Genomic DNA, 24,969 nt, shown 5'->3' with positions numbered 1-24,969 from the left:
AAGACTGCTGTCTTAATTTCTGAAAACCATGTACTGTATCATTATTTTATAACATGGGACAATTCCACTGGCATTGTGTAATTTCATTAATCAGCTGCAGTGAGTAGTTTTACACAAGGGGATACTTGTACTTCTGCAGTTGCCAGGGGGTACGTGGAAAGATTAAAAAATATATCCTCATATTTCAATGAAGTAAATAAACTCCCATATAGTTTACAAATTGGTTTTACGCTGGTCTTAAGTAAATTCATAACCAGTAAGATGCCTATCCTACAAGTCTTAAACAGAAATTGCTAAATTAGAACAAAAAGCTTAATTCACAATATGCAAATAGAATATTGGTTTTACATGACCAACATAAAATTCAGAATATTGCCATTTTCAGAACAAAAGTAGAATGTTAGTGTGCAGAAAAATTTTGTCACTGACAATTAAAAAAACTGAATAAAAGCATCTCATTTTATGTAATTAACTGTGTTAAAGAACATGCAGTTTATCAGATGTTAATGAGAACGCAATTGAAACTTAACAGGTGGTACTGATGAGGGGCTGTGAGTGAACATAAAAAAAGGCAGTTAACCAACTCTCTACATTGTGTGATACGGGGAATAGGAATAAAATAAAATGAATGATTCACACACCTATGGTCATGAGCTTTGCATAGTGACCAAAAGAACAAGATCACGGGTACAAGTGGCCGAAATGAGCTTCCTCCGTAGGGTGGCCAGGCTCTCCCTTAGAGATAGGGTGAGAAGCTCGGTCACCTGGGAGGAGCTCGGAGTAGAGCTGCTGCTCCTCCGCGTTGAGAAGAGCCAGATGAGGTGGCTTGGGCATCTAATTAGGATGCCTCCCGGACGCTTCCCCAGTGAGGTGTTCAGGGCACATCCCACTGGTAGGAGACCCTGCGGAAGTCCCAGGACACGCTGGAGAGACTGTGTCTCTCAGCCGGCCTGGGAACGCCTCGGGATCCCCCGGGAAGAGCTGGACAAAGTGGCCAGGGAGAGGGAAGTCTGGACTACCCTGCTTAGGCTGCTGCCCCCGCGACCCGACCCGGTGGAAGTGGAAGAAAATGGATGGGTGGATGATTCACACAGAAAATTTAGCTCACCTTTATTGGTGCATGCGATCCACTGTAAAGGTGTGACATCATAGTTGTGTTGACCCACAGAAAAGGTGAAAACTCGAACCTTTGGAGGAACAAATGAGGAAAAATAAACACAAGTTTTTAGCGGGTGATTAAGATACTGCAGGGCATCTCATTTCAAAGGCTGGATGTAACTTGAAGTGTTTGTTACGGATAAAACTGACTGTTTTGTTGGGCCAGTTGTATTGCATGAAGACATCTTGAGCTCTGTCCTCTCCTCCGTCCGTAAACAGCATGATTATTTTATTGCAGTTGGCCCGGGGAACATTTGTCTTCTGAAAAATACATTTCAAAAGGAGATAGATGAGACTGAACAGCAGGTTTGGTCAATACAGTAAAACGATGTGTCGAGACATTTGTATTGACTTAATTCCCAGCTGATTTAGATCAATATGTGACGTACATTTAACAGCTGGTTGAAGGCAAAATGAAATCCAGACTTGTAGTCGGTGGTGCCTTTGGCCTGCATCTGCTGCACTGCATCCTTGAAGATCTTTTTGTTGCGCACGTTAGCCTGGACGAGATGTTTGAAGCAGGGAACAACAGCCTCGGCCTTCTCGTTAAACTGGAACACAGCAGGAGACACAGTTTGGGCTTTAACCCTCTGAGACCTGGAGCAACATCACTTTTCTTGTGCTGCTTTTAGACGCCTTTTACCAGTATTTAAATCTTTGAACCCCTTTGCAAATTCGTGCGATTTCATTCTAAAAGATGGGAAAAAAAGGCAACGAGCAACTTGGTAAGAAACGTTTCATAAATTGCTAGAAATTTAGATTATTTTCATTATAGTTAAATGTCTTGAGGAAAAAAAGGAAGGGGAAATATATATTTACAGTTACCATAATTACATATTTAAAATTATTTTACTGAATTTATGACATTTTTTGGCACTTTTTCTGTTTATTTCCTTTCCTTTTTTTTTTAAAAGAAAAAAACAACCTAATTTTCAGGTCATTGTCTTCAACTCTTTACTCATTTCTTGCTAATTTTTGAGTCATTTCTTCTTTCATTGCTCATTGTCCGCTTCCTATGTTTTAAAAGTTAAGGAAACAAGGCAGTTAATTAAGATAGTAGATACCAACCCTGGCCACGTTAACATAGTCATCATCAGACAAAGTGTCCAGCATTTCCATTACTGACGCTTTGATGAGTTTCAGAGTGAGCCCGCTGACACTGCCGCTCCTGAGGAAACACACAAGTATCAACCCAATTACTAGAAAACAGGTAAAAAGACTGTTTTACTTAAAGGTCTACAAAATTATGCAGCAGCACATCATACAGTGAACAGTATTCAAGCCCAGCTTCAATGCTGCTAAATACTATATGCTAATTTTATGCTGTTCGAGGCACATTTTGTGCAAATTATGCCAAACATAAACTAGAAAACTGTAAAAGGACTTTTTAATGACTAAAGTCTGATACCCTCCAACATCTCAAGACAATGTGAGCCACTATAGGATTTTGTGAAGACTGGGTATCCTGCAGGTTCAGTGTTTGCAAGACCACAAAGATGCCTTTTGAGAATTTTTTTCCACCCTGCTCCCAATGAAAAATATTACACCAAAGTTACGCCAAAGTCCCTTTAAGAAATATGAGATATTAAAATTTTCTTCCATGTCCTCAAAACAAACGAAAAAAAGGTGTCGAGTCACTATTTTCTTGTCAATTCAGCATCAGTGTAATCCATAAACTGTATTTGTCAACATTTTGTCGCCTCAACTCACTACCTGCACTTTTTTAAAAGGAGAGGTGAACCTTTTCAAAAATTAAGATTCCTCTCTAAAATAAGTGCTCATACATGCACTGACTTTTCCTTTTCCACAGCACAAGAAATCCAAGACTTGTTAACATTTATGTTTACTCTGTACCTGTGTGCTACTTCCTTTTTAGTGCTGGAAACAGTGCAATTATTCATTGACAATATGCACATCACTGAAACTTTTTAATAATATTATACTTGTTTCATTTTGTCATAATGTCAAGATGAGAAAGACTGACTTAAAACAGCTCGGACTGAGTTTTATGACCACCTTACACAAACAATCGAGATCACAGAAGCATGCACCCACTGAGGAAGTTTTATCCAGATAATGGAAAATAGTCTGACAGAAATTGCTGAAATTGCTTCAAAAGTCATCTGGTGTAGTGCCAGTCCAGTCAGTTGCAGAATTTCATATATTCCACAAAACAATTAAGAATATGTGTGAAAATATTTGCTTAACAAAAAGATCAGTAGTTCAAATGCAAAAGCCCCTAAAAATTATAAAGAAATATAAATTAATGAATAATGTAGAAGATTTTTTTAAAAACCCAATAGGTCTATTTAATAAGTGCAGAACAATTAACTGCTTTGTTCACAATGCACCCCCTCTGAATGCCTGACTAAAGTCTTCATCAGTGCTAAAAACTTTACACATGCTACCTCCAGATGTTCAGTCACAGACATTATTTCCCCTGCCGCAATTATTAATCAACACTGATACATTCTTGTCAGCTTTGTTTGTATTTCGACCTCCCATATTTTTCAGTCCAGAGGAAAACACTGATATACAGTTTGTTTGTTTTTTTACCCCATAAAAAATTTTCAGCAATGCTGCTAAAATTGCAAACACAAAATGTAATGAAACTCCAGAAAAAATATGGACAAACAATATTTAGTGAATGTACCCTGATGTGTCTAAATACTGTCTGAATGAATAAACACAAGGCCAATTATTTTCAGGTTTGCAGCCTAAAAATAATACGACACTTAAAAAATACAAAGCAACACATTGCGTTAGTATTTTTCCATTGTTCATTACTCATTGTTTGTACTTGAATACAATACCGTCTCTGTGACAGTCTTCATGTACATGTGATGAACCACACTTATTAAAGGTCATTCATGAGGACTACTCTCCTGTTTGCCACATTCAGCTCAATGACCGCATTAACCTTGCGAAGAGTTTCAATTAACTGCCCATCACACCACAATAAATGGCAACCATGGGAACAGAAAAGTAACAACAGGCTGCTGTACTCGACCACGACCGTGAGTTTGACCACACTCAGCAAACACACTCGACAAACTAATCCACCATTGAAACAAGAGGCCGAACATGGTCTTATTGTGTTCAAGCTTAAAGGCACAGTTCACCCCCAAATTAATACATATTTTTTCTCTTATGTATAATGCTTTTTATTAATCTGAATTGTTTTGATGTACGTTGCAAGTGTTAGAGATTTCAGCCATAGAAATGTCTGACTTCTCTCCAATACAATGGAACTAGACGGCACTCGGGCTGCTGTGTTCAAAGCGCCATAAAGAAAAATTATTATTAATTATACAATTTCTCAAAGATAATCCACAGACCTTATTGTCTGCACTTTCATGTAGGAACTTTTTCCTCTCACCAACCATATCACCGTGCAGAAGGAAGTGTGTATTGTATTTTTTGGCACTTTGAGCAGTTCAATTATATTGGAGAAAGGTCAGACATCTCCACGGCCAATATCTCCAACACTTAGCAACTCATACCAAACAATATAGTTTGATTAACAGCACCACAGATATGAGAAAATAACATTATATATTTGATTTTGGGGCTAACTGTCCCTTTGTGCTTCCTTTGTGCTTAAACGTGATCAGGCCATGACTATTTCTAAGCTGGGAGCTAGCTACTTCCCAAAGACTTTGCAGGCTAGCTGTTTTCCCGTTTCTAGACTTTGTGCTAAATGAAGTTACCTGGCTGCTGTTTGTAGCTTTAACAGATACACATGAGAGTGGTATCAAGTCTCATCATCTGACTGTGCTACAAAGTGTGTTTTCCAAAATGTTGAACTATTCCTTTAAATCTTAAAGCTTATGTCTAATTAAATTGTTTGATCTGCTGTTTCTCCAGTTTTACACTAAAAAAATTTAAATTTTGTCCTTGTGTCTGAATCATCTCACACTTGACCTTTAGGCTGTTACACATGAGCAGCATTATGAGCTGCGCTCTCAGCTGGTTTTACTGCAGATTCAGTGCCAGGTGCACTGTTTTTCCATGACAGTACACCTTTAGTCTTTCTTCTATCTATAGTTTTGCTGCACTATACGATCAGAAGCAGAAAGGGGCTGCTCACTAATGTGTAATAAAGAAGTGCAAGGGAGGCTGAGGAAAATTTCACAGATGGATTTCAACAGCACTTAATTATTTAAAACTGTGGAGAAAGTGAGTATTGTATGTTAAAATAAATTCACAAGTACATTAGCAGTGGTAGAAACATATACTTTTGTCAATATACCTTTAATACATTCACATGTAAGGCAATTACTAAACCCAGGAAAATTCTGAACCAAACCTTTTGAAATGTTATTGATTACTTACACATCAACAAGAATGACCATATCTTTGGGCGATGAGGCTCCCTGGATGTACCTATAACAAAACAGAAGAGAGCATGCCATAAATCAATGCTGTAAATCTGCACCTGTAATGGGCCGTCCTGAAAATATGTCTTAAGCAGCATACTGTACCAGGGTCTCCTCCTGACGTCATACAAGTCGATTTTATCAGGGGCTTTCCAAGGTGTAGCTGAAAAAACAAAACAAAAAATGCCACTCAAAATTAACCAGTCATATTCAACATCAGGGGCTGTATTCACAAACCTTCCTAGTACAAAAAGTTGCTCCTAGTAAGAAATTCTTAGAATTTCTCCTCAAAGTTAAGACTAGATCCTTGTAAAGAAAAAAGTTATTCACAAAGCATCTTAGCCCTTAGAGAGCTCCTAAAGGGGAAAACTGTTAGGGGTAGAACGGAGGACTTTTGAGAGGCTCAAGAGTTTTTTAAACAGAGGATAAAATGGTGAAAGAGAAAAAGGTCGAAGAAATACTCTGCAAACTCTGGATGACAGTGAGTTAATAAAAAATACATATATGACGTAGCAGGGAAATTTTTTTGGTCAACCTGATGCCAAACGTGCTCACATCTCCCACTCAACACAATACGATATAATGCCAAAAAAAAAGCTCTTTCACAATCTAATATTGGGATGCAGTTCATTTCATTTCCACTGGGTGTCCACATCGTGCAGGCTCACAAAAAAGTTTGTCTGTGACAACCAATCACATCGGTTAAAAGAATGCATCAAACCTACAGGGGTTAACCACAGCTCTTCACCGAGATAAAGGTTTCATCCCTCCCTTGCTTGAAGTTGCAATGAGAATTTTCTTAAATCACACAGAACTTCTTGCTAGAAGTCTTTATGCTAAGTTAGGAGCTCTCTCAGAGTTTTCTCAAAATGTTTGTGAAAACAGCAACAGGTTTGGACTACAGATACAACCTAACTGCTGACAGAGGTTGCACTGAGTTACATTAAGATGTGTTCAAGCAGTATTCAGTAAAAATGAGTATTTTGTGTAGGTAAATCATAAAGTTATCATAATGTTTTCACTGTTATCTTGTAAAATGTAGTTTTTGGAAGGAAACTTGAAAAATTCCACAGCAAATATGAAACAGATATAGGGAGAGAATTATATATATATATAGTAAATTGCTCTTAAAGCAGGTTTTTGAAAGATGTTTTTCATGTGAAAGGTTATATTAAAGGTTGTTTGATAAATGTGTTAGATTGGACTTGTGCTCATTCAAAGGATGTGTTATGAAGGGATTATTTTAAAAAGTTATTTTTTTGAGTAGATTTTTTGTTTCCCTGGCAAAAGGCGATAAATACATAACAACAAAACAAAATAAATTGCAAAAGAACACCTTTGGCCAAATTGTTACTTTTAATAGTGGTATCGGCCTAGAATTTCACAACTGGGGCATCACTAGTTAAAAAGCATTATGATTGGCGTTAAAATCTACCTGGGTAGTAGCGAGTGACACCCGTCGCACTCCCGAATGCCTGCCATAGCAGTGAGGGATCCTCCTGACTGTTTTCCATGAAAACTTTCTCCAGCGCCTGCGTCCAGTTCAGCTCATTCAGAATCACTGGAGCTGATGGAAAAGAGATATTTTTAGATATGCTCCTTATAATATGTAAAATAATTAATTCTAAATCACAAGCATCCTTCCAGGCTGCTGAGTAATAAATAATAAAGTCAGAACTTCACTTGCCTCCTTTATAAATATCTGTGGGAATCTGAACCGCTGTGTAGGAATAGTTGACATTATTTTTGAAGTTTGGATCATAAACAAACTCCAGTTTGATGTGCGAAGGATTTTCCACCTCTCCTTCTCCATCCATGGAGTACTGTGAGAACATAAGAGAGCACACATCACATTTTAAACTTCATCTTTTCATCAGCACGATTATCACAACAGCTTTACCTTTGTTATAAATTGCAAATTGCCAGTTTTTTGGAGTCTGTTTAATTCAATGAGACACTTACTACACATCAAGTAATCTCCCATCTGTCGAGGAGCCCCAGTAAATATAAACTCATCAGACAAATCTGCTCGTTTGTCTCTTACTCACATAATCCAGCTCTGCCTTGGAGTCATAATAAGCCATGTCCAGCTCCTGGGAGAAAACAGATGCAGATATGAGGATGCTGCACTATTGGCAACCAGTAAACAACATGAGGTCTAGCAGTCACACAGCATGTACAGGTCAGGTCATTCTCTAGACACACCGAGGCTACTAAATCAGGTTAATTAGGCTGTTTTGGTTAATCGTAATTAACCTTTACTAATGATTAATGTCATAAACTCAGCTACATTTTTGTACTTGTACTTTCATTTATCTGCCTCTTCAGTCTGCAATTAGCTTCACAATACACATATTCTTTCAGGCTAACCCAGGCTGTTTGCAATCGTAATCTATGATGGATAGATTTCATAAGGAATATGAAATTTATCAATTTTGTGCGATGAATTTCTAATCAATCCATCATCCATGGCCAACATTACTGTCTTCCAGAGGCTGTGTCGGGCTGAGTTTTAAAGCTTGTGAAGATACTTATATCAAAATAAAAGACCCAATAAAATCATTGGTGCCAATCAGGTCATGCTAGCTTGTTGGCAAAGTTAGACTAAACTATGGGAAAAACTGGCATGGCCATTTTCATGTGTCCTTGAAAAACTGCAAATTGGTTCTATGAAATGGTAGCGTGTAACTAAGTACATTTACTCAAGTACCTTTACTTAAGTGAGGATTTTAGGTACTTGTACTTTGCTTGAGTACCTGCTATTCATGCTATTTTATACTTTTACTCCACTTCAGAGGGAAATATTGTACTTTTCACTTCACTTTATTTGTCCACCAGGTTTAGTTACTTTAAAAATTAAGATTTTTGCATAAAAACATTAGTTTATATGATGTTTTGTTCTAAATTGAATTGCCAAACTGCTTATATAATACCAGCTGCAATGAGAATTCAATTAATATGTGATTATTTATGTATAAATATGTTGATTCAGAGAAAATGAATGCATTTTCCTGATAATGCTTTATTACTTTTACTGAAATTATGTTTTTGATGAAGGACTTTTACTTATAACAGTATTTTCACAGTGTGGCATTAATACTTTTACTAAAGAAAAGGATCTAAATACTTCTTCCACCACTGGTTCTATGGGAACCCATGAGTCTCCAATTTATAGACATGCCCTCTTAATACTGATCCCGTGTGGTCTAGGGCAAAACTGTTTATTTCTTGCAGTACAGATGTGTTATTTTTGCCTATTGTATTTGAAAATTTATGCATACTGAGGTCCCTCAACAGTCTTGGAATTGCATAAATTAAGTCCGACTGGAAGGCTGAGACACTCGTGGATTCATGAGCCCAAATGTATAAAATGACCTATAGACGAACTATAGATGTCAGGTACTCAGAGGATGTATGTCTTTCATAAAAATATTTACAAAAAGGGGGTTTCTCAGCAGTGTCCAGACAGAAGTGCTCACCATCAATTCACAACATGGATTTTTCTATGGTGTTTTTCAAGATCTTGGTGTCTTAGTATTGTATTTTGGAGAGATTTTCTGACCATTTTTATCAACTTTCGAGAAATAAAAAATTGGTAAATTTCAATATCAAATTTGTGTAACAAATGGTATCAAACCCAAGTTTGACCTGGCAACGAACCAAAACAGTATGTTTATCACAGATTTATGGCTAAAAAAGCTTGGCACACAAGGAGGGAGGGGTGGAGAAGAAAAAGTTAAAGTTCTTTATGCAGCAATATTTTAAAAAGTCTCATATCCTTGCATGTGTGATGCTGTATCCACCAAATGTTTGCTATTGTTTTCTGCAGAGTTCTGTCACATTATAAATCAGCAGACAGGCTGTAAGGCTTGGATAGAGCATCGCCATCTGTTAGTCTAAGTTTCTGAAGCGACCTAACATACTTCAGGATAAGCGAGACATCTACTCAGAGGCTGCTTTGGTCCTATTTTTGGCCTGTTCTGATTTACCAAATCTTATCTCTGCAGAGCGCCTTAGCCTATATTACATTTCAACTAATATGACAAGTCTCTCTCTCTGTCGGCTGTTTGTCTTGTTGCTGTTAGTAATACGGATCTCCGGTCCTCAGAGGACTACGGCTCTGAAAACATCCAGCCGTTATCAGCCGCTAGTTTTTATCAGTCCGTCCAGAGAAGTGACACTGCTCATCCTCCATGTTAACTTCTCCTGAGAGCTCAGCTTTGTAACATCTGAGCCCGTCTGCAGTGTTTCAGTCCCCTGGTAAATGTTTAACCTGTTTTAGAGATGATAAAGAATCTACTGATTCTATAAGAAATGTTTAGGGGAGGGAATCGACTCAAAATTTTTCTGGATTCAATAAAAACAAAGCTGACACTATATTTTCAGATTTCGTCGCACTGTGTGCCAGACTACTGACTCCTGTCCTTTGCCCTCTGAACTGCATATGAAATATAACTGACAGTTATGCTAACTGGTCTTGATGAGGATCGCTAAATGACTGACAGAAAAAAGCAGAGAAAGGTGTGTGAGCATATGAAGCTTTTTAAAATGTATTTATTCAAGCAAACAGCATTAAATTGGGAGCATTTTACAGTCTTCTTCCTGCATTATTATTAATAACTGTAACAATAATGCTAATTATTATCATTATCATTATCTTATTATTATTATTACTATTATTAACTCTCAGAGATTAGAAAAAAAGTGAATATTTCCGATTATGTCAAACTACTCCCATGTTGGCTACATTTTTCACTGCCAGAAAAAAACAAACAAAAAACAACACTATTTTGGGGTGATTTTTATATTGTATTTACTAGATAGGCATCATGTGCAGTAGACACTAGAAAACTCAAAGGAAGGCACAAAGTCAGATGGCGTGCTTTGGAAAATATTTGACAGAGTTGAAAAGTGTTCACCTCTTTCAGTGAATGAGCTAAAAACACCCAAAACCACGGGCGTGTTTTAAAGTGACAGAGGGATTCAGCGCCTCAGAGAGAGACGGAGAGGCCATGTGAGAGGATGAGGTTAACCCCATCTCACTTTGTTGGCAAATGAAGCAGACCGAGTGGAAAAGTGGAATGCCAATGTGTGTTGGACTCAACCGAACTGCACGGCTGAGTGCACACGGTCATCTGTTTCACCCAGCTGAGCGCTGAGGGAGCTGCTCAGCTGACTGGTGTAAATGTTCTGTCTTTCTCAGGTCGTCCCATTTAGAGTCACAGCGCCTGGAGACATCAGACCCATCTGGTTTGAATTTACATCAGTGGTTAAATTTAACTGCATAACATTTCCATTATGGGATGAAATGAGGATAAATTTAAAAAAAAAAAAAGAAAAGAAAAAAGAAAACATAACAGACAAATGGAAATTTGGGGGTTTGCGTGAGAAAAAAACAACATAAAGAGCTGTCAATAATATTGACCAGATACAGTATTCTGATTTATATCAAGCGCTCTTAATAATGCTGACTACATGTGATGACAAATGCATCAATTTATGTGCAAATATGATGTTTAACCATACTTCCTTCTTTATTGAAATGAGGGTTTTGATGTGCGTTGATTATGTGTATTTGGGAGCTGTCGACAGCCCGGATACATGGAGCAAAGGAGTTAACAATAGAGGTATGAAGCTTGGTGTCACTGTGCCTTAAAAGCCTGTTTGAATTAATATTTTTGCCAGAAGTCAGTAGTCTGGATCCTGCGTGGGAGGGGTGTGATGGCCCTTTAAGTGGGATGAGTGTTTTGTTGTTTTTTTTAACTTTTGTTTTATTACCTCTGTTTTGTCTTTTACACACTGATTGTGTGTGTTGCTATGTCTTATGTCAAGTCTTACCTTTTCTGTTTCTATAAGGTGTATAACCAGTGGTGGAAGGTAACTAAGTACATTTACTCAAGTACTGTACTTAAGTATGGATTTGAGGTACTTGTACTTTATTTGAGTATTTTATTTTCATATTACTTTATACTTTTACTCCACTGCATTTCAGAGGGATATTAATAATATTGTATAATATTGTATATGTGATTGACAGCTTTAGTTACTTTACAAATTAAGATTTTGGGATAAAACACATAAGAACAGTTTCTAAAATATGATTTTGGGGGGAAGTGTTATTATATATTTTGTTTATAATTGAGTTTTTAATTTTTTTTTCTTTTAAATAATTTTGAGTTTGGTGGTGTTTTTTGTATTATTATTATTTTTCAAATACATTTTATTTTTGTTTGTTTTTTTCTGCATTGTATATTTTTTACTTTTCATACTTTTAGTGCATTTTACTGATTATACTTACTTACTTTTACTTAAGCGCCATTTTCAGTGCAGGACACTAGTATCAGAATATTTTCACAGTGTGGTATTACTACTTTTACTTAAGTAAAAGGATCTGGATACTTCTTCCATCACTGTGTATTAACAATGTCAACAAGAGAAAAATCGGATCACAAAGAAAAAGAAAAGATAAAGATTTTACCTTGATTCCATCCTGCCATAGATGCTCTCGCTGGAGCCGCTCAGCTTCACTGGCTAACCTCTGCATGAAAACAGAGAAACACTCACATCAGAGAAGCAAGTACGATGACATGTCTGAATTTTCTAATCAAAAAGTAGGAACAGAGTGAAGCAGGGTGCTGAGGCAGAACTCGGTTTACTGGCTCTTGCAAACAGTGTCACCCTGTACTTAGTACCACAAGAGAGCTGTTCAGAAAATATTAAGAATGCTGTCATTCAAACACTTTTTTATCACAGTCTATTTTTTTGTTTTTAATTGCAAACACTGTTGTCATTCTGAAGCTACTAGCTACTAGGTTGTGTTTAAACAGCCATTAAAACAAGTTAAAAAGGTATATTTTTTACTACATGACATCAAATATCAATAACAGAGCTATTACAATGTATTAATTACCGTCAGACAGTATTGTTTATATCCTGTAACTATATCTTTAACGGATTAACTTTAAAGTTTTGCAAGAATTGCTTCATTAATTGAGGTAACATTTCAGTTCTTTAGACCTTCGTCAGACAAATCAATAATAAATAAAAACTTCAGCAATAAGAGAGACAGTGTGCAGGAGCTCTTTGTCTTCAAGTCTGCACCTCCTCCAATGCAACTGTCATAAATTCAAGTGTGCACAGGTTTTTGTTTTTTTTGTTTGTTTTTTTTCAAAATCATCCGGCCAAGATGAAAACAACTCAAAGTCTCATTTTCATCCAACAGATCAAACACTTGTTGTTAAAATGTATGAATGTAATACTATATTATGATGATTATTATTGTATTCATATTATTATTAGTAGTAGTAGTTGTAGTAGTAGCAGTAGTAGCAGTACTATCATCATCGCATGGAAAGATATTATATCAAACATTTAATTAGTTTGCACGCACTGACCTGCATGCAACCTGTTGCAGTTGCTTCTGATTGTTTTCTTAATTAATTAATCTTGTATATAAATTTAAAACGTTTTAATGTGATGCACATTTGAACACATTTCTTACTCTTATTTTTCTTTTTATACACAGAAATTGTGTTATGTGTTGCATAATGCCCATCATTTAATACTCTTAAATACTTATTTCTTATTTTCTATGTTCTTATAAACCCCAATGCTAATATATGAGAGCAACTGAAACATATCTTAATTAGACAGAAAAATTACCAAAATTAGCCACTTCTTTACTTTATAATTCTAAACTGGAGGATGTAGCTCTGAGAGAGATCACTTCACTTGCAGAAAGAAAAACATTGACAATTCTAAGTAGCAGAAAATATAATTGCATAAATGAAGTGTTTAATATTTATAAGAAACATATACTTACATCGAGTGCTTTGCGCTTCTTAGCCAGGAGCTTCTCTATATCTGAGGCCACCCTTTCTACAATCTTCCGCGGCTGATTCTTCACCAGACTGAACCGCCGTCTCTCCTCGTTGTAAATCTGTAAATATTTAATGGACAAAGTTAAAAACTTAAGAGTAATAACAGCTGAACAGTCCTTCTATTAAGTCTGTTTCTGCTGACCTAATGTCCTGCTATTGACTTTTTGTAAGCTTTGGCATATTGTGTGAGCTGACTTAACATAAATCTGGGTCTCCATTAGTGCAGCTGATTGTTAGGGGCAGTATGTGGTGTTATTGAAAATAATGAATTACAAGGCTGTATTTTGTAAAGCTAAAGAAACAAACACTAAAGGAAAGGAATGATGAGTTTGAAGCATCTTAGAACAAAGCTCATGAATTTGCAAAAGCAAATCCTTTTTATATTTAAACAGTGAGGACACAGGGGGGAGCAGTCACTTGTTGTGTTTGTGTGTTTAATCCAAATCTAAATATGGATCCTTTCATGCAATCTATTCACACACAATGTCTGCAGTCTCTGAAGGAAGGTTTCACTGAAGAATCACATAAGTGGAATTTCATACATAAATGACACCATGTGGCATTTATACTCTTAGCCATTAAATAATCTTAGAATAATAATATTTTACATAGAAGAACAGCTTGATTTTTAGTAGATTAAAGATAAACACATCGTCATCCCATGTTACTGCTACATTTTATTTAACTTGATGTGAAAAAATAAACCTAAAGCTGTTGACTGTTGTTTTTAACAACAAAAACAACAAAACAGACAAAGTGTGACTTTGCCCAGTAAAGTTGGTGATACATATACAGGACGATTTTGTTCAAACCACAGTAAGAATCCTGCTGCATCTGCGCACCAGTCAAGTTGCACTGAAAGTTTACATCCATGTCTGTGAAAACATGGATGCTTCACACAGAAGGTCTACACATTTAGCACCGTTTCAAGGTGGTTCTTGAGGGCTCTTGAGTTATGGCCAAAGACATGTTGTATGAGGTCAGTGTGACCTTGACCTTTGACCACCAGATTCTAATCAGTTCATTTTTGAGACCAAGTGGACGATTGTACCAAATCTGATGAAACTCCTTGAAGGCCAAATTGAGGTACTGTGTTCACAAACATGAGTGGGATGCAAGGTCACTGTGACCTTGACCATCATTGAGACCAAGTGATTTTTTGTGTCAGATTTTAAGGAATTTTCTCAAGGTGTTCTTGAGATATCGCTTTCACCAGAATGAGATGAATGAAAGATCACTGTGACCTCTGACATTTGACCACCAAAATGTTATCAGTTCACCCTTGAGTCCAAGTGGACATTTGTGCTAAATTTTAAGAAACTCACTCAAGGCATTCTTGAAATATCTTGTTGATGGACAAACAACCCGAAAACATAATCCTTCCAGCCACGTCTGTTGCCGTGCGTTACCCAGTCTGTTGCGGGCCAGATTTTGGCTTTTATAATGTCTCAAAAACTGATATCCATAGAAAAGTTTGGTCTCATTTTGAACCGGAGAATCTGCAGATTAATTCTGTCATGCATGCATGTTGGACACTCAGCCTGACCTGCACTCCCCGTTACCCACCCACATCCCCCCACAAACACCTGGTGGAGATCTGCACTCTAGCTGCACTTTCACATCTGAATTGGGACCAGCGTTTACAGATTCACCCAGATTCTGCTCTTAATGCTCTTCTCCAGAGGACGTGAAGTTAAAGTAGACCCACATGGAAACACATCACAGTTAACTTCAGAGACGTGGCCTTTCAACATGCCTTCAAAGCATTCCTTATGATTTCTTACTCCAGAGAACTTTATGGGTCATCAGGAGACATCTGGAAGTGACACTGAGCTGCATGAGCAAATATTCCAGTAACTTTTTTCAAACTTACTTGTGACTTTGTAGAGAAAGTTTGGGACAGAAAAAGTTTGGTAGCTTTTGGCATAAAATACTGCCTGTTTGCACATTCACAAAGAGGAACTTTCCTAGGTTTAGTTGGCAGCTGCCCACATTCAGACCTCTCCGAAAATAAACAACAGCTTTGATTACATGCTTTGTTTTGCCGGCAGTATCAACTACAGAAACAGTGTCTGCGGTATATTATTACACACACAAATCGTGCTGACTGGGAGTTCAAGAGGTTCATCATCATCAGATATGCAGGGCATAAGAGAAACCAACAGTATCCTGCTCTAAGCTTTGCTGGCTGCTGGGTTTTCAGGCCAGCAGCCTCTCTACCTCATGAGGAAAGATGTCAGAGAGAAGATGAAGACAGACAGTGACCTGGACGAATACATTTGGCAAACCTGCACACTGTATGACCGTCCTGTCCCTATAAATGGACTTCACCAGAAGAACTTCAAGACACCCCTCAAGATGTGTACTGACCAGATGCTTTACTGGCCCGAACTGCGCAGATGGGAGCATGCAGTAATGATCAGGGTGTTTCTGTGAAGTGGGTGCTGTCTAAGATGAACTAGGTCCTGTGTAGAACAGATTCAGAACCAAGACCTACTACCGGCGATCGGTGGTGGGGGAAGTATTCAGTTCCCTTTACTTATGTAAAAGTACTAATTCCTCACTGTGAAAATACTCTGTGAAGAGTCCTGCATTAAAAATGTTAGTTAAGTAAAAGTAGTATAATAAAGAGAATGTACTTAAAAGTATGAACAGAAAATTACACTATTCTCAAAAATCTAAAAAAAGAAAAAAAAAACCACACACCCCACAATTCAAAGCTATCAAAAAAGGGAAGAAAAAAAGTACTTAAGTAGTTAAATGTTTATTAAAATAGTTGCCAAAGTACCTAATTAAAAAATTTAAAGTAACACTGAAAAACTCTAAAATATTAAAACACAAAAAAGAGAAAATGACTAAAGGTGTTTATTAAAATAGTTGGCAAAGCACCCAATTCAGAAAACTCACCCTAAAACTCAAAATTATTTCAAAAGAGAGAGAAATAGTTGCCAAAGTACCTGATCCAGAAAAATAAAAAACACAAAAAAACTCAAAAGTATTAAAAGAGAAAAAGAGAGAGCGGGGAAGAGAGAGAGGGAGAGAGAGAGAGAGAGAGAGAGAGAGAGAGAGAGAGAGAGAGAGAGAAGAAAATAACTATACTATATAACTACTATAATAAAAATGTTTATTAAAAAAGTTTCCAATTAATTTTCTGTCATCATCTAAACTATTGGTGTAGTTTTTAACAAAACATGATATTTTATTATTTGTCTTAAGTTTACTTAAGTTTTTTATGGAAAAAAAATCTTAATTTGTGAAGAAACTAAAGCAGTCAGATAAATATAGTGAATTAAAAAGTGCAATATTTCCCTCTGAAATGTAGTGGGATAAAAGTATACAGTGGGATGAAATAAATGTCACCAAAGTGTACAAAATTTTGCAAGTTTGGGCACTCTGTTTGTGTGCAGGAGTGATTTTACCCCATAGGTAAATGGTGGAGATAAATGTGAAAGAGGACTGTGAAAGTAAATACTTCATCTGCTTTGCAAAGGGAATCAGACAGCATTGGAGGCCAACTGTCAAAAGAAAGTCAGGGACACTGAAATGATCATGGCTAAATGCAAGCAGAGTTATAAGAGAAAGGAAGTTGGTAAGACATGATACGGTGTGAGACAGGAAGTTACAGCATGGTTTATTCTCGCTGTAGTGTTCCCCGTCTAAGGTTCGTGCTACAAAAATGACCCCTTTTTGCATCAAGCATTTCAGTTCATTATGGAAGGACTGTCCAAGCAGGTTCAACTGTTTAGACATCTCTTCATCGAGAGACCACAGGCTCGGTCAAATGGCCTTACATCCTCGTTCCGAAATAACAGCCACACTGGGGAAAGAGTAGGCTTTTTGCCACAGTGTGTGGAAGAAGGAGAGATCGCTGTTAAGGCTAAAAAACAGCTATATAAATATACAAATGCAATGTTTGTCAGTACATAACTGTTTACTGCCGTTGCCGGGGTGCCTACTTTTCCAAAAATGTTTTTCTGTTTACTCCCATTGACGTCTCACTTATCCTCAGAATGTTGTTTGTACATTTCGGCATTTCTTTGGCATTTCGGTGCATATTGCACGCTTATAGCTGATAGTATCCACTGAGTCCAGTGCCACAGTGTCTTGCACAGATATAAACAAAACTTAACAAGAACAAATCAGCCAGAAGGCATCAGGGATTTCTGTATTCGTAACATGAAGTTTTTGGCCTTTTTTGGCATTGGTATGTGTACTGCTGGAGCAGAAAGGAAGTCTGAGGAAATTGCCATAATCATAGATGCAGCGAGGAGATTTCTGGGTGCTATGGGAGTTTCTGGAGAGGTTGTGCAGCAACAGTTGAGAGGATTTTAGGCTAGCAAATGCCTGGAAAATAGAGGATTTATAGCCGAATGGGAAGTGGGTGGAAAGGGTTGTTTTTTAATTTTTTTCAGTTTCAGATTCATTTTTTTGTGTCGCCTGTAGAGGAAATTTGCTTTCACAGTCTGTATACAATCAAAACACTCAAAAACATGCAACACTCAGGGACAGGGTATAAACACACAGGAACATCTCAACAGCACAAAAGATCTGTTGTTTGAGGCAGTAACGAAGGAGGGCGCAAAATATCAAGGTGACGTTTTTGGGGTTTTTTTCCAGAGTAGTTGTCTGTATCTGAAGGGGAGGAGGATGAAACGTGGGTTGATGGGGTGGCAGCGGTTGTGTGCTATGGTCAGTGTTCTGCAAGTGGTGTCTGTGTCACTGACACATGGCAGGTTGGGACTGGAGAAACCAATTATTTTAATGTATATGTTGGTGATTTTCAGGAGCTTGTTTCTGTTGGAGAGCATGGCAAAATAACAGGGAGCGCAGCACAGGAGGATGGGTTCAATAACGGCATGACAGAGAAGGAGCAGGAGGTTGGGTTCGACTGAGAGAGCCCCAAGTTTGTGGATGGTGGAGATTCTTTGTTGGCAGCATTTATTGTTTGTCTGTAGTAGGATGACGCTGCGGTACATAAAACTCTCCATCATCTCCACTGGTCGGCTCGCGATAGACGAGGGTTAATGAGGGGAGGTGTCAGAGAGTAGTGAAGTCAAGGAGAAGGTAACTGTCAATGAGAAGAAAGACTGTACTGTCGTATTTGAGCATGAGCCAGAAAGACCCACAAAACAATTTACTAAGAAAGGGGAGACTGCAATTTAAATCCAGCTTTTGGCAGTAATGCAACATTTTGAATGTTAACCATTAAAAACAAGAGAAGAAGAAGAAGAAGGTCAGTATGCGTACTCAATCAGTGGAATATCTTATTGTTTACTTTGTGGATTGTACTGAAGAAAAAAACAGAACAACTTCAGTGATGCCCTGATTTCAATATTATCATCTGTCCAGTACTTTGGCTTATGACCAAATACCTGCAAAACTAATGTAATTCCCTTCAATATCTGATTGTCTTAGTGATAATTACCTGACTAAACTCAGATGGTGAACATGGTGAACATTATACCTGCTAAACACCAGCATATTAGCATCCTGGTTAATCACATTGATGTATGTTCAAGTGTTTGTTTTCTAATAAGTTTAGTTTAAATAAGTCTAAATTCTTGCTTTAAGTCTAAATTCTTGCTTGTGTTGTACGTCGCTTTGGATAAAAGCGTCTGCTAAATGAAATTGTAGAATTGTAGAAATAAGTTATTTTCATGCTATAAAAAGGGGGTTTGACAACATTATTGAAAGCTGTCTGTGCCAATACTGTACTCAAAGTTCAAAGTCCTTCTCGTGACTGGTCGGACAGGTGTATGGGTGGGAACTTGATACCACGGAGATTACTTATTGTGTAGACTCTGGCTCTAAATGACTTCACTAGCACAAGATGGCAGTAGCCATATGCGGGATGTTTTGGCCTCATGTTTTGTGCAGTGGGAGGAAGTGGAGATGCATCGTCCATCTTTATACACAGTCTACGGTCCGGATTTGCACGCCAAGGTAAGACAATGGGTTACCTCATTGACAGAGACCAAAACAGCGCTGGTACAAACCTCGCTCACAAGACATTTTACATGTTTACACATAAATGTGCTCTTACTCTTCCACTACACTGAGAAACAGAGGTGTCAAAATGTGCTGCGGAGGTCAGAACTGCAGATAGCCTTCTGGTAATGGCTTTCTTCATGCCTCTATTTGTTCATCATCTCCTTTTTTTTTAGAACAAAGAAGGGAAATGCCCTATTTTCAAAAATATCCATGTGCACTAGGCCTAAGTGCTAAAACAAGCCTGATGTAGAGCAGGGCTGTATCACAGAGGCCATCAACAGCATCCACATTAAAGCGGGGCTTTGTATTGGTTGAGGAATCAAAAATGACGTTTCATTCAGATTACAAGCGTTTCCTCGACAAGAGGAGATTGCACGGGGCTTTCCGCGCAGAGAGAAACAATTTCTTTAACAGATCCAGAGTGTTTCAGGAGCACGGAGGGATTAATGAGGACTGAATGAACAAGTGAGTGTCACATCAAGGCATTACTGCAGGCTGCAGGCTGACCATCTGCTCTGCTGTGACACAAACAGAGAGGACACGTGCCGCTGCCCTCTGCTGTGGGAACGCCCCCACACATCTTCACAGAGCGACGCTCTCTTGCCCCCTACAGTTGATCTCTAGCCCAGTTTTTGGCATTTACCTGCTCAGGGACAACCCCTTATTCCCAGCCACCTGTTACAGGCAGGATGTGAAAGGACCTTGATGACTTATTGGACACAAAATGAGCATTTTTAATTAATATGCAGCGTATTCCCCGCAACAGACTATGTTCATATGCACACAAGAAGCCAGATTACTTAGAGAATCAGGTGAAAACAGGAAAGTGCATTTTTATGCAGTCAATGCATTAAATAATAATATCTTAGATGCAATTTACAGAACATACACTTGACCAGATCTTCAAGAGCAATACAGTTTAGCTCAGTTTCAAACTTTGGAATAAATTATTTTATGGCTACAACCCACAATTAGTTTTATTTCAATTATCAATATTTTAAAACTTTTGAAAAACTAAAACATATTTAGCTTGCTATTATAAAACACAAAAAAAGGCATCTAATCCTTAAATTTAAGAAACTGGAACCAGAATTTATTAAAAAAAAATACTTAGACAACTTATTAATTATCAAAATAGTCGCTGATTAATTTTCTGTCAAATGACTAATAATCAGCTAAATGTCTTAGGTTCAAATTATTTTAATGCCAGAACCATTTAGAATGTCTCTATGTATACATGACCAAATAATCATCTTCATTGAAAGTTGTCTATTTCTTTTCACCAATATTATAAAAAAGAAAAAGTTTTTTTTCACTTGTATGTGCCCAGCTTTTGAGATATCCTTCTAAGATTTCTCAGAAAATGAGAGCTGAATGGAAATTTTTTTTTAGTATTAACAACAAGCGAAAAAGTACATTTCAAAGACAAGTCTGGTAATTTTCGACATTTTTTCACAAAAAATAATGAAATGATCCTACAAATGATTATTGTCAGAGTCAGGAGGCTGTAAAGTGTTGCAAGCAGGCAAACACGTATTAAGGGAGAGACTCACGAAACCGGCATCAACGAATGAGTGACGACAAACGGCAGTTTTTCAGTTGCCTGATGTTGCTAACGGTCAACTAGCACGTATGTTATGTGCCTGCTGTCAGGATGTAACTCTCTATAGCAGCAGGTGGTGGTGCTTTGTGGTTTCTGTATCCTGAGGGATGTGACTTTATGCCAACATTCAAAAATATAAAAAAATCCAAAATGTAATCCTATGTGAACAAAGTCAATGGCCTTTAGATATGTGTTACTGTTAGGGGTATTTTATTATTTAAAAAGGGAAAATCAAAAGACCGACAGGACATATTCAAGACTAGTCAGCCAGTTAGCACATTAACAGGGTAACAAGACACCCTGATGTTTAGAGAACAAATGATACTGACACGCACTGGTGGACAAAAACACAAATAATTACAAACTGTTGCTGCTAAGAACTCCGTTGCTAACAAAAATCTTACCTAATAAAACAAGTTTGTTTAGATCTCACACCCTCTTGACATGTTTGAGTGTATTTCTCATTTCCATTTCTGCTCTCGTGCACTGAGCAGAACTGTCAATCGGATGGATTTCATTTACAGAAGGCTTTACCAACGCCATTTCTACATACTGAATCAGCTGAAAACCCAGCAACAAGGGCAGACTTCTGCCAGGAGCGCAGGACACAACACAAACACTAGAGTGAAAGATGCTCACAACTGCACAACATTGTCAAGTGTCAAGACTTTTGAGTTTTGGTCTTTTCATGAGATTTGTTGACAATAACGAATAAAGTGAATATGCCCAACCTTATCCTTTAAAATTTTATAAACATCTCTAAACAAAGTCCTCATTACTCTGTTTAATTCACAGACGGGGCAAAAGTTTTCACTGCAGCTACATTTTACAGAAGAAAAAAAACCCTGTATGCCCATTTATTCTTAATAATGAAACTAGGTTTCTCATTTATAACAGTTTAGAAATCAGACCACAACAGAGAGCCACATGTCAGATAATCTTAATCCATGTCATGTAAAATGTAAGAAAAAATGCATCTGAATGAGATCTTGTTGACAAACTCCACTGAAAGTAATAAAACAGTTCATGAAATGTGAATTGTTCCATTTGTAAAAAAAAAAAAAAAAAACACACACACACACATACATTACATGATCATCTTATGAAAGACTTGAATTAGTATTCATGTATGTAGGTGTTATTAAACTCATGACTTCATGAAACATATTCTAAATGTAACCACCGTGGGCGTCTGTTCAGGCATTTTTTTCGCTTTATAGGAATTGTGAAATGTGTGCAAGATTGATAATTATTGCAAACAATACACAAAGTGCCAGCCAGATTTGGCTACAATATCAGAGCATACATTCAGGAAGCTGATGAATATAAAAGCTATGAGCTAAGCTAAGAGTTTTATGTCTGTCCAGGGAAAACAAAAATGTGTTATTGGCTATTCATGTCTCTGCAAGGAGTCCCAGATAATCATGAAAAAAAAGAAACAAAGTTGTTTCTGAATGGCAGACTGTAATTGTTTTCCAGTTTTACGCAGCTATTTAGCTTTAGCTCTTAAACTTAATGGATTTAGCGTTATTTTGCACCCTGACCTCTCTGCTCGGTGCATTTCTTGTTGGGCTTATGCAGCACTATGATGAGTAGGACCTGTGTACTATAAAAAGAGAGCGACACACTCACCCCTTTCAACTGCTGAGCTCCAGTGATGTGCTGAAAGACTCTGTCAATCTCCTGCTCGATGCGCCTGGCCCAGTGCATTATCCTGTGGATAAACATCACACGCTGACTGTCACTCAGCACAAACAAATGAAAAAGATACAGTCTGTGTGTGTGTGTGTGTGTGTGTGTGTGTGTGTGTGTGTGTGTGTGTGTGTGTGTGTTTCACAGAAGCAGTTATTTTCCAACAAAAATAGCTGTTACCTATGCATGGATTTAAGCACAAATTATCAGAACATACATTATTTCAAGGGAAACTTGTCCTTTTTCTTCAACCTGGATCCTATTTTCAGACACTGTGACAAATTGCTGTAAACTAAAATTACAGCCAAATACTTACAACATAGCAGCTAACTCAAACAAGAACAACATCCATAATTGTCCACAAAGTGGAAAAACAATGACATTTCATGAGCTCCTTAACCTCTGCACAGAGGAAAAGATCACTTGCCATATAACAGAGCTGTTGTGTTACACGTTGCACCCATCATGCTTTAAAAAAAAACAAAAAAAACTGAGAGAATACTACTGCAGAGTCATGCACCATGTCTGGTCTTCTGGCAATGGAAAAGCACTTCCTATTTTCAATTGTTTTTCTCCCATTTATTTTGGTGAAAAAAAGAATTCTACACAAAAACATGGTAAATAGGGTCCAGGTTAAAAAATACCATATTCCCTTTAATAAAAACCAAAACACATTATTACCTCTATGTCTTTTGGCTTTTACTAAATTAAATACATGTTGTTTCAAGATGTACTTAATGAATAGAATAAAAAGTGCCTTCACACTTCAGCCAACACAATTAATAAGGCACCAGTGATGCAGTCACTTCCACACGCAGCAAAGTAAACAACAAAACTTATAGGAGAAAAAAAAAGGCTGAACATTTCTGAGAATTTCACACCTTTGGAGAACATCTTAGATGTGCATCTCTCTGAAACACTATCAACAAGACCTTTTCAAGAAAAAAAATCCATTTGTCTCATTACCACTTTTAAAAAGAAAATTCTATTCCACTTTCATTGAACGACATCAGGAATAGAAAAGAAGCTTAGACAACAGGTGGAGAGTAAGCCTTGAAATGTTAGTAACGCTACCTAATCAGCTTTATTGACTCATCATCATAATTCTGTGAAAGGATATTTCCGGAGCAAAGAAAAATACAATTTGCTACATCATTATTATATAAGTACGTAAACAGCTTTTTAAAACCTGCTGCAACTGCCAAGATCACTTGATGCAACTGGCATTTCTTGCAAAACCCCCAAAATAGAACAACTAATGAGGCAGGATGAACAAAACAGCCTCTGTGCTGTGAACGTTAAAAGCAACAATGACAGAGGAAATTCAGTAACAGAGAGGTAGACGTGTGGCTCTAGAGTAATTTAACAGTCTCTGGGCAGTGCAAATTATAGCCGCGACAGTCACATCGACAGTCACATCTCTACAGACTCCATAAAATTCTGCCTCATGGTTAGGTGGGGGATATTTTGCATGACAATATTGTACACATAAACAGATGCCAAGTATGGATTTTTGTGCCTCTGCACAGGCAACAGCTGAGAACGGAGGCATTATGTTTTCAAGTTGTCCATCCGGTCCGTTCTTGTTAACTCAATATCTCAAGAACAACTTCAGGGAATTTCTTCAAATTTAGCTCAAACATCCACTTGGACTCAACAATAAACTGATTAGATTTTGGTGGTCAAAGGTCAATGCCACTGTGTCCCCCGTAAAACATGTTTTTGGCCATAACTCAAGAATTCATAATATCAGAATTTACACAATTGTCTTATATAATATATATATATAATGATGCAGTTCTGGCAATTTATATCCAGGAGTTTAAGGGTCAACTATAACATCATAATGATCTCCAAAAACACTTTTCTGGCCATTACTCAATGTCATAATTCAGGAAAAGAAGGGGAGACATTTGTACAGATACTGAACTCTTGACACAAATCTTGGGTGTCCAGCTTAAAACTCTGCTGATTGTATCGGTCTTCTGTGCTGCTGGATGTGTGAAGCATCCATGTTTTCACAGACATGGACGTGAACTGTAACTGTAGCTTGACTGGTGCACAGAGGCATACAACTGTATGGCAGTATATCTAGTTTAAATATGTAATTTATTCACATTGCTAATACCACTTAAACTTTTGGTAGCCTAGTCTATTAGAATTAATGTTAAATGGACTTGCATTTGTATAGCGCCTTCCTAGCCTTTCGGCCACTCAAAGCACTTCTACAACAGAGCCACATTCAGTCATTCACACGCACCCATCA

General features: G+C 37.4%; 1 protein-coding gene across 2 annotated transcripts in view; it reads right to left on the bottom strand.

Moving 5' to 3' along the window:
• cacna2d2b (calcium voltage-gated channel auxiliary subunit alpha2delta 2b) overlaps window positions 1–24,969 on the bottom strand; it is a 65,835-nt gene that overhangs the window by 24,180 nt on the left and 16,686 nt on the right. For both annotated transcript variants that reach the window (XM_042507761.2, XM_042507769.2), the window contains exons 2-13: window positions 22,644–22,725; window positions 13,360–13,476; window positions 12,016–12,075; window positions 7,586–7,630; window positions 7,225–7,360; window positions 6,973–7,104; window positions 5,643–5,700; window positions 5,494–5,544; window positions 2,227–2,326; window positions 1,548–1,709; window positions 1,309–1,419; window positions 1,109–1,187 (exon numbers count right to left, since the gene is read on the bottom strand). In XM_042507761.2, coding sequence (XP_042363695.1) covers window positions 1,109–1,187; window positions 1,309–1,419; window positions 1,548–1,709; window positions 2,227–2,326; window positions 5,494–5,544; window positions 5,643–5,700; window positions 6,973–7,104; window positions 7,225–7,360; window positions 7,586–7,630; window positions 12,016–12,075; window positions 13,360–13,476; window positions 22,644–22,725 — 1,133 coding nt within the window. The remainder of the gene's footprint in view (window positions 1–1,108; window positions 1,188–1,308; window positions 1,420–1,547; window positions 1,710–2,226; window positions 2,327–5,493; window positions 5,545–5,642; window positions 5,701–6,972; window positions 7,105–7,224; window positions 7,361–7,585; window positions 7,631–12,015; window positions 12,076–13,359; window positions 13,477–22,643; window positions 22,726–24,969) is intronic.

The sequence above is a fragment of the Plectropomus leopardus genome, chromosome 2 (assembly GCF_026936395.1).
Source record: "Plectropomus leopardus strain MGB_pleo_1.0 chromosome 2, ASM2693639v1, whole genome shotgun sequence".
NCBI classification, from domain to species: domain Eukaryota; kingdom Metazoa; phylum Chordata; class Actinopteri; order Perciformes; family Serranidae; genus Plectropomus; species Plectropomus leopardus.
Note: the sequence above shows the minus strand (reverse complement) of the source record. Positions and strands in the feature narration are given on the sequence as shown.